The 10,000-nt window shown below is 49.8% G+C and overlaps 1 protein-coding gene across 1 annotated transcript; it reads right to left on the reverse strand.

The window, feature by feature from the left end:
- Window positions 1-890: 890 nt before the first annotated feature.
- Window positions 891-4,534, reverse strand: LOC115542884 (POU domain, class 3, transcription factor 3-B). Its single transcript, XM_030355372.1, has 2 exons — window positions 2,576-4,534; window positions 891-2,047 (listed from the first exon to the last, which is right to left on the reverse strand). The coding sequence occupies exons 1-2, from the start codon at window positions 3,896-3,898 to the stop codon at window positions 1,955-1,957; spliced, it is 1,416 nt and encodes a 471-aa protein (XP_030211232.1). The 5' UTR covers window positions 3,899-4,534; the 3' UTR covers window positions 891-1,954.
- Between the last annotated feature and the right edge of the window lie 5,466 nt (window positions 4,535-10,000).

Genomic DNA, 10,000 nt, shown 5'->3' on the forward strand with positions numbered 1-10,000 from the left:
AGTGTACGACACTACTTCAATGTGCAGGCTTATTTCATAAAATACAGTTTGATGTATCGTGGGTTTAATTCAGACTCCGGGGTCACAACATTAGAGTCTGTTTAGAGGTCTGTGTGGCACTTTAACGGCCTGCCTTCGTGTGTAAGGGATAATAATATGTGTTTATATCCGTTTTGTTTTGAAGCAAACAACTGCAATGCATACCCCTACGCTGTTTTGTGATAATATATATAGGCCTTATCAAGGCTACAGTTAACAACAGATTGCTTGGGAATTACTTGGGCTTATGGCGCCGTTAGCTTATCTTATTTTGCACATGTCTCAGCTTTTTTAAAGTTACTCCATAAAGGATTGAACTCTAAATGTATGTTGTGCGTTTTGCTATGGTTTAATGTCGCTGAGACCACACGCACAAAAACAAAACAAAACACACGCGCGCACGCAGGCACGCACGCACAACACACACACACACACACACACACACACACACACACACACACACACACACACACACACACACACACACACACACACACACACACAAACACACACACACACACACACACACACACACACACACAATAGGGTCAATAGGGTGAGCCTTATGGAGAATGTTTGGTTTAAGTTGTTTTTTCATATTAAATTATGACACTTAATTTAATACTCATGTCCACAGCCTGTGTGATGTTTTTTTTTTAACAACCAATAACTAAGAGACACGAGGCTAAATAAATTGTGGACGTTATTGTTTTCCTTTGAATTCTCTTTGTTTCGGGCCGTTTTGCGGTACGAAGGCCTACAGAATATATTATATTAATCCTCCATTTTGCGGCAGGGCAGAAACAGCGCCCGAACCTTCCAGGAACACGAACGGCAACACACAAGATGTCTTCATTCAATTCTAACAAATTTATTGTTCTCAATGAGCTCATACGGAATCACTACTGAAATTAAATTACAATCAAATTATCACATCAAAATATATCCTTATTATTACCTAACCACGGTCAATGTCCGCTCAGGGTGAATTGTGCTCTTTGAGAAAGGAGAACACCCAGAATTAAAAACCCAAAACAAAACAAGTGAGCTAAAAGTCAACAACCAAAACGAGCTAAAGCAAAGCATCTTACACAAGTTCTCAAAGAGTGGAAAAATAATAAATTACCGATTGGAATTATTCATATGTATTCCGCATAAAATATGAAAAAAATGAGTCATTGGGGGTTGAAAAATATAAGTGGAAATAAGTGTGATCAGTTCCTGATCGAGTGATCGATATTGCCGCTTGTACAGAGTCATGTTTATTCAAAACCTACCAAAAGATCCTGCTGGAGAAAAGCAGTCGAGGGAGGTTTTTTTTTTGTTCAAAATAAGTGCAGCCGAAGAAAGTCTTTTTTTCCCCAAAGTCTTTTCTCGTGTTAAAGGAAAAATCCCATTCGTGGTGAGTAAAGTCCCTTAAATGAAAACAGCAATAGAAGAAAAAATAAAAATAAAAAGTGATCTTTGAGATCAGGACTCGGTAGCGGGTCTCGGAGGGAGAAAGCCCCCCCCCCGGTGGGAAATGTCACTTCCATCGTGTCCAAAAAGCAAAAGTAAAACTCAACCCGAGTGAGGTCCGTCCACGGCAACAAAAGAGTACAAGGAAAATGCCCGTGTGAAGTTTAGTGGATACCACTGTCCTTCGCTCTGCTCCTTGCCCCAGAGTTCATGTCTCAGTCCCATTTTCTACATACAAACGTGCTCCTCCGTCCACTTTTTTGCAAAAAATCAGAAAACAGAGGAAACAATCGGGGGAGGATGATGAACAAGAAGAATAGGAGAAAGGAGAAGAATAATATTTTTCGGGGGGAAGAAGAGGAGCAGGAGTTGGTGGAGGAGGAGGTGGGGGAGGAAGAGGGGGTGCACAAAAATAAAATAAAATAAAAACACCACTGGATTTTCTTCTTTTGTGTGATCAATGCGCCAAAATTACCTGGTGGAAGGAACTGGTGGATGTCACCCGCTGGTCCCCCGCCTCGTCTTTTAAGTAATCTACTAAAAAATGTCCCTGAAAGAAAAGAGAAGAAGAAGGAACCTTTAAAAGCTGTCAGAGGGGAAGACATTTCAGGGGAACAGCGCCTCAGGGGCCGCTTGTCTTGGGAGGGGGGAGTAGGGTGTGTGGGGGGGAGAAGTTGGTTTTGTTATTTTTGTGTGTGTTTGTGTGTGTGTGTGTGTGTGTGTGTGTGTGTGTGTGTGTGTGTGGGGGGGGGTTATAAAACACACATGTGCAGTCTCACTCATATCTCCAGTATCTATCACAGTATAAAAAAAAACGTATAGTGCTTCTCTTTTGAGTCGTCTTTTAGTGCTATCGCAGTCTCGCGTGAGTTTGTTGTGTTTTTAATCAGTTGTTTTCTAACTTCAGTTAAAGATATCTGGGCGCGCGGCGGTGGCGGGGTCTCCCCTCCTACGTATCACTGAACATTCGCAGTTTGCAGTCCAGGGTGACGGAGGAGGAGGAAGAGGAGGAAGAGGAGGAGGGCAGAGGAGGAGGAGGAGGAGGGGGCGGTGGTGTGTCTGCGCTCGCGTTGCCCACCTGAGAGTACACATCCTCCGGCGTCTGGGGCACCCCTGGCGGCGTCATGCGCTTCTCCTTTTGCCGCCTGTTGCAGAACCACACGCGCACCACCTCCTTCTCCAGCTGCAGGTTGTCCGCGAGCGACGTGATCTCCTGCGCCGAGGGCTTGGGACACTTCAGGAAGTGGCTCTCCAGCGCGCCCTTCACGCTCACCTCGATGGACGTGCGCTTCTTCCGCTTGCGGCCCTGCGCGGCGATCTTGTCGATGCTCGTGGGGCTGCCCGTGGTGGAGTCGGCTTCCTCGAGCCACTTGTTCAGCAGGGGCTTCAGCTTGCACATGTTCTTGAAGCTCAGCTGCAGCGCCTCGAAGCGGCAGATGGTGGTCTGGGAGAAGACGTTGCCGTACAGCGTGCCCAGCGCGAGGCCCACGTCGGCCTGCGTGAAGCCCAGCTTGATGCGCCGCTGCTTGAACTGCTTGGCGAACTGCTCCAGGTCGTCCGAGGTCGGCGTGTCCTCGTCCGAGTGCACCTCGTGGCTGCTTAGGTGATGCGCGTGCTGCTGCTGCTGTTGTTGTTGTTGCTGCTGTGCGTGCGCGTGGTGCTGCTGCTGCTGATGCGCGTGCTGGTGGTGCGCGTGGTGGTGCTGGTGGTGTTGGTGGTTGCCGCCGCCGTGGTCCAGGTCCGGGGTGTCCCCGCGCACCAGGCCGGCGTGCACGAGGCTCTGCGCCCCTGCGCTCAGCATCCCGTTGACGGTAAAGCCGCCGGCCTGCTGCGAGTAGAGCAGCGGCTGCTGCTGTTGCTGCCCGCCGCCGGACAGCGCACTGCCCCACGCCGCGGCGTGGCTCTGGTGCGCGCCAAGGTGCGGCGGGGGTCTGTGGTGCAGCGCGGTGCCCGTGTGCAAGTCGTCCCGGCTGCCGTTTTTCCCGTCCTGCTGCTGCGGACTTCCGGTCATGCCCACGGGGCTCGAGGACCAGGGCGACGCGGCTTCAGCGGCGGCTACGGCGGCTGCAGCTGCGGCAGCCGCGGCGTGCGGGAGGGACGTCACCCACTGGTGCGCGTGGCTCAGCATGTGTCCCCCGTTGCTCGCGGCCATGAAGTCACTCTGGACCATCTTGACGGAGGGGTCCCCCCGGTAGCCGCCACCCCCGGACCCAGAAGTCACCGCGGAGCTCCCCGAGTCAGAGTGCACGATGGAGCCGGGCGACAGAAGGCTGTTTGCGGGCAGGTAGGGGTTGGAAGCCGCGGTGGCCATACCGTCAGCCCGGATGAATATGTTAGTGGAGGACCCCCCTCCCGTGCACACTTCTGCTTCTTCTTTCAAGCAGCGAAAATGATATCTCATGAATTATTCAGGCTTAGAAAGGGGTCGTTGTTGGCAAATAACATGGACGTGCGTAAGAACGCAGTAAAAAGGTTAAAACTCTGGAAAATGGTTAGATCCGTAATGTCTGTATTTACTGCATGGCTTTGGGCACGGATGCTGGCGAACACAATTCCAATTTTTTGGTCTCAGAAGCCCTTTGAAACCATGTGCAGTCCGTTTAGAAAGTTTCGCACCGGAATGGTTGTTCTCGACATTAAAATGTAAATATACAGTCGGGGGGGAGCGAAAAAAAAACAAAAAAGGCTGTCCCGAACAAACTTTAGTAGCGGCTCACAAAACGTTGCGAAAAGAAAAACAACAACCCACGAAAAATCCTCCACAATATTACAAAGTTCCAGTTTAGGTTCCACCTTGGGATGCGGGAAGAAAAAAAAAATTGCGGGCTCCCTCGGTTCTTTTGTAATTCACTCGCCGCCGATATATTCACCCTTTCTTCTCCGCTTTTCTTGTGCAGCCTCCTCTCTCTCTCTTTGTTCTGTTTTGATGTGTATAAACCTGCCAAGCCGCTCTCTCCCGTTCAAGTACAACCCGGTGGAACAGTGCAACGCGACGGTGACGAGTCTCTGCTCTCATTCGCTTGTTCTCTCTCTCTCTCTCTCTCTCTCTCTCTCTCTCTCTCTCTCTCTCTCTCTCTCTCTCTCTCTCTCTCTCTCTCTTCTCTCTCTCTCTCTCTCTCTCTCTCTCTCTCTCTCTCTCTCTCTCTCTCTCTCTCTCTCTCTCTCTCTCTCTCTCTCTCTCTCTCTCTCTCTCTCTCTCTCTCTCTCTCTCTCTCTCTCTCTCTCTCTCTCTCTCTCTCTCTCTCTCTCTCTCTCTCTCTCTCTCTCTCTCTCTCTCTCTCTCTCTCTCTCTCTCTCTCTCTCTCTCTCTCTCTCTCTCTCCCGCTCTCTCGCTCTGACAGTTCAGTCCAGTCCCTCCCTCAATGCTCGAAGATACACGAATGTTTACCCGGCGCCATGCGTGCGCACGTCGTCAACGTACCCCCCCCCCCCCCCCCCCCCAAAAAAAAAAAAAACTACGAGGAAGTTCAGCGCGAGACTCCAACTGATTGGATACCCGGGGAGTGATTGACAGGTCTCGCTAGCCTTGCTCCAGGCGCACAAACCTCCTTCCGGCTGTTCCGATTGGTTGATTTTTAATTCAATCCAAACAAATGGAGAATGCAACTTAGTGGTAAACAGATACACATATAGTACACAACATTACCTTTATATATTTGTGGCTCTTTGTGTGTGTTGTGTTTGAAATTAAACGGTAAATATGCATTTGGCAGCCAAATAACCATTATCCATGACAAATATTTATTTTGGAAACTAATCAAAACGTCTGGATTATTTGTGTGTGTGTGTGTGTGTGTGTGTGTGTGTGTGTGTGTGTGTGTGTGTGTGTGTGTGCGTGTGTTGCTAACAGTACTTCCTCTTACTAGACGTCGTCCCACTTGATAAAACCGGCCTACTGCAAGAAACCTCAGTCAGACCAATGAGTTATGTTTTCCTCTACCGTCTTTCACTGACTGTTCAGTAAAACATTTTTTGAGAAAGTATTTTATTATTATTTTATTTTTATTGAACCAATACTGGCATCTTGAGCATGAGACACTTCTCGGAACAGTATGATAATTAAGGATAACAATTAAATAATTACTGTGACGCCAGTGGAACAGAGGTGGTGGGCGAGGGGCGCGCTAACTGCGCCGTTATTTTTTTTTGCTTATGTTGTATTTCAGTGCAAAGGCGGCGGCGCGCGGACCGGAGGTGCGTGCGTCCATGCGGAAACGCATGCATCAGCCTCGCTGAAGCGCGGCGCGAGTGAAGAAAGTGACAACCCCCGCGAGTAGGGCGACAGTATGTGAGCAGTCCCGGGGTTTAAAGAAGAGTCTGAATGTCAGAGATGTGGGCCTGGGATGCTCAGCCCGGGGTGACCGCATCACCCCCGAGAACAATACACTCTTTGTTTTGCTTGTTTTCCTCCTCGTGCCCTTTGACTACCGACCCCCCCGCGGGTGGTAATGAGTGCCACGCACACACAGCTTCGCCTTTTGTCGACGGAGACGCGACTGCAATACGCGAGGGGCGAGGAGCGAGGAAGTTCTGTTAACGAGCCGGGCCAACACCGGACCCTGCCTGGGCCCGACACAGTGCTGGTACAGCACACACACACACACACACACACACACACACACACACACACACACACACACACACACACACACACACACACACACACACACACACACACACACACACACACTCACTTTTGTGACACACACCCCAGCTACACACTTAGGTACACGCACACACGCACACGCACACACCTCTACACCAGAGGGATTAGGTATAATGGAGGTTAGGCGGGCCAACCCGGATTTGCTCCCCAAACTCTCCGACGCACAGATTACGCACGGATCTCCCAGGGTGAGATCAAATACAGACATGTATGGCACAACAGCAAATGTAATACACGGGGGTCGTTTTGAACAAGGCCTCGTGCCAGTCGCGCCCCCCCCCCCCCCCACCTCCCTCTCCCCGTCCCGGTAGATTTCATTTTGGACTCCAAACCCCAAGACAGCCTCTTGGGTTTGTTTCTAATGAAGAGGCGAGGCTGCTGGGGGCCCCGCGCGCCGTCACTAATACACAGCGAGGTGCTCCGTGTAAATGACCGCGCGCTCCGAGAGAGAAAGAGGGGGTCCCGGCCGGGCTGGCGCGAGGAACGTGTCACCGGGGCGGAAGGGGACAACCGTGTATATTCCAGATGAAAAACCCGGAGAAAGAATCAAAAGCCATTTCAACAATGTTCCCCTCGAATAAGATCAGGCAGGGAGGCGGACGGGAATAAAAGAGAAAAAAGAACCCTCTTTGCCTGTCTCTTGATTCGCGACATCGCGTTTCTTATTTATTTGTTTATTTCATAAAAAGTCTCTGTGTGTTCCCTACCGGGGTGGGGGTGGAGGGTGGGGGGGGGGACTCGGGTTGTTTTGTATGCAGGGAAGGAGAGGGGAAAAAAATTCCTCCCAAGTCCCCCTACAACAAGAGACGAACAGTTAGTGCTGATTTTAATTTGCATAAATTTTCATATATTTTAGTGAAAATAATAGCGGGCGCCGAGGTGCGCTCGTGCTCAGTCGGTGCAGAGCGAAGAAAATGTAAGGAGGCGCGGAGACGGTGGAGGGGAAGGACCGCGCGCCAGAGACTTTACACGGGGAAAACAGAGGGATATTTCCCCGGTATGGTCGCACGCGAGGTGAGTTTACCGTCAGTCTGTTTGTCCGCGCGCACAGGAATGCACCGGTGGACCAATCTTTGATTAGAAGTGACGAATGCGTCTGAACGCAAGTTCGAAACCCGTTTAACCTGGGAAGGTTTTGCGTAACCATCCTCCCCGAATTACTTCTCTTTAACGAACGAAATGAGAGCGAGGGTTATTTTTGAACGTCCTCGCGCAAATCGATAGCCTATCCGTGCGCTTTGTGTGCGTGTGTCTTCCGTGGGGTCTCTGCGTGTGAGTGTGTTTTTTTTAAAGAGCGGGGCAGACAGTTGCGCTGCGCTGTTTGGTGAACGGCCATCGGAGAAAGCGCAACCGAAGCGCAATCAATCACCGCTCGGAGGAGGAGGAATCCTCCGGGGAGCGCACCGCGCGCACAAGGAAACACGCGCCATTTATGCTCCTTTTAAAATCGATCTGTTTTTGTTATTTTTCCTGCAGAGACAAAAGTTTAGTTAGAAATGTGTTTAGTGTTTTTTCTAAGTTGTCGCTGTGTTTGATCCCAAAACTGCAGTTTTCTGTGCGAATGTGTTTGTGGGAGAATGTGTTTTTGCATTCTCTTTAGATGCAAAAAAACCCCCGGAATGGTGGAATTTCAAATCTTCATCTTTTAAATAAGAGAAACAACCACCGATCCACACACTTTGTGAGGCCGAGTTTAACCGTAATTCTATGGCAATTAATGAACCATTTTAAGGCATTTAGCTAATTCGATCAGCTGGTTTGGTATAGGCCATGTATATCTTTATCTTTATATCTATATATCTTCTAAGATATGAGCAGTAAGGAGCAACCGTGGAATCATCTGCAGCTCTGAGCTGCTACTTTCTGGGAGTTTTCTCACGGCTGTTAGATGTGTGTGAGCCCCGTTTGCTCCATTGATGGGATGGGATGGGGGGGGGGGGGGGGGGGGGAGAGGGGGTGCATTTCTTAAGCCAACACTCGGTTGTCATGGTGAGCCGGATAATAGCGGGAACACTGGTCGCATTAAAGCTGTATGTTTGTGCACTGGGCTCGAGATGAAAGACAGCACGAGACTCCACTTCCATCTTATATCACGTTTTAACCGCGCACAGCGGTCCACCGACACCTCCGTCACACACGCACACACACGCACGCACACGCGCGCGCACACACGCACACACGCACACGCACACACACACACACACAGAGAGAGAGAGAGAGGTCATTATAAGCAACGTTCAACTGGTTCTGTGTGCGTATGTTTATGTGTTTGTGTGTGTGTGTTTGTGTGTGTGTGTGTGTGTGTGTGTGTAAGAGAGTGTGTATTTGGAGGGTGTGTTTGTGTGTGTGTGTGTGTGTGTGTTGGGGGGGGGGGGGGGGGGGGGGTGTTGTTGTTGTTGACAAACAATGCCTGCCACCAGGTGGCGCACTTAATCACGAAGCGAATCCGGTGCATTCGAGCAAAATACACACACGCACGCACACACGCACACGCGCACACGCACACACACACACACACACACACACACACACACACACACACACACACACACACACACACACACGGAGGACACTATCAAGACGTCAACTGTATCCAAACCAATACAATAAAACGGACGGAATCGAAAACCAACGGCGATTCTTTTAAAAAGCTTCGTGACGCCTCACACACACGGAGGTGCGCCACACACCAACGCACACTATGGATACGCCGTGTAATAGTTCCACTCAATCGATTGGTTCCGCGGCCGCTGAGGCCCAGCGTGGGGAGTGTGTGACCCGGGCAGCAGGCCAGACCCCGCCCATTCGAATCACGTTCAACCACAACGTTAGAAACCCTAATCATAATTACAGTAGGCCTACTGTGGCTACACAGTACACAACTAGAGGCTATGCCCCGAAAAGGGTACGACTATAATTCAACTAAAAACTTGGATTACCCTACAAATCCATTTTAAATGATTGTTAAGTAAAGATGTTCTGAAGCACAAACTATTTATGTAGACCTATTAAATAATTAGGAATTTTTATTTCTTATACGTTATATTTATAGTTATTAATATGATGATTATTAACCCATTTATTCATATTATTATAATAATCTCTCCATCTCGTTTCATAATCCTGTCATCTTCCATTGCCGGCATTTTAACGTTTATTTATTACGCGAGGAAAGGCTCCAAAAGGCCCAATCCATGCGCGTCATGTCCCCCGAGGATGTGTGCGGCGGGGACGATGATGCAGCGCGTGCGCGTCACGTCCCCCGTGGTTGTGTGCGGCAGGGACGGTGATGCAGCGCGTGCGCGTCACCTCCCCAATGGATACATGGGCCGGGGACGCACACAACCACGGGGGAGATGACGCGCACGCTCTGCGCGGAGTACGCGTCGCGGCGGGCCATTCGCCATCTGCCTGCAACATGAAGCCCACATCATTCCTTTGTGGACCTAAACACACCGTGAGCAGTCAGCAGGCCTGACCCCACGAGGTTGGGGACGAAGCGGGAACGATCTGAGTTGATTTCGGGCACGTGAACCTAAAACGAGCACGAGAGCAGCTGGATGGACATTTAAGGGTTTAAATATTAAATATTAAAGCGGACCTCAAGCGGCTTGAATCATAACGGGCACGGGGGCCAAACGACGACAATAGCAACGTTTAAACAGCCTTGTTGCGAGCTGACGTCATGGAATTAAACCGGGCCTGCGCTCTTATTTCCATTCTGCGTTAAACTCCCATTTAATTAATCCCTTTGCTAATGATTTATTAAAGTTTGAATACCTCAAATGTACACTCGTTTATATTGTAGGGCAGGGCGGTTAAATGATACGTGTGTCC

This window comes from Gadus morhua, chromosome 4 (assembly GCF_902167405.1).
Source record: "Gadus morhua chromosome 4, gadMor3.0, whole genome shotgun sequence".
NCBI lineage: Eukaryota > Metazoa > Chordata > Actinopteri > Gadiformes > Gadidae > Gadus > Gadus morhua.

Bases quoted from the DNA above. Each gene is read 5' to 3' on its own strand.
- LOC115542884 (XM_030355372.1), bottom strand. From the start codon at position 3,898: ATGAGATATCATTTTCGCTGCTTGAAAGAAGAAGCAGAAGTGTGCACG. The intron at 2,048-2,575 runs GTGGGCAACGCG...CTTTTCTTTCAG, and splicing joins CGGAGGATGTGTACTCTCAG to GGACATTTTTTAGTAGATTA.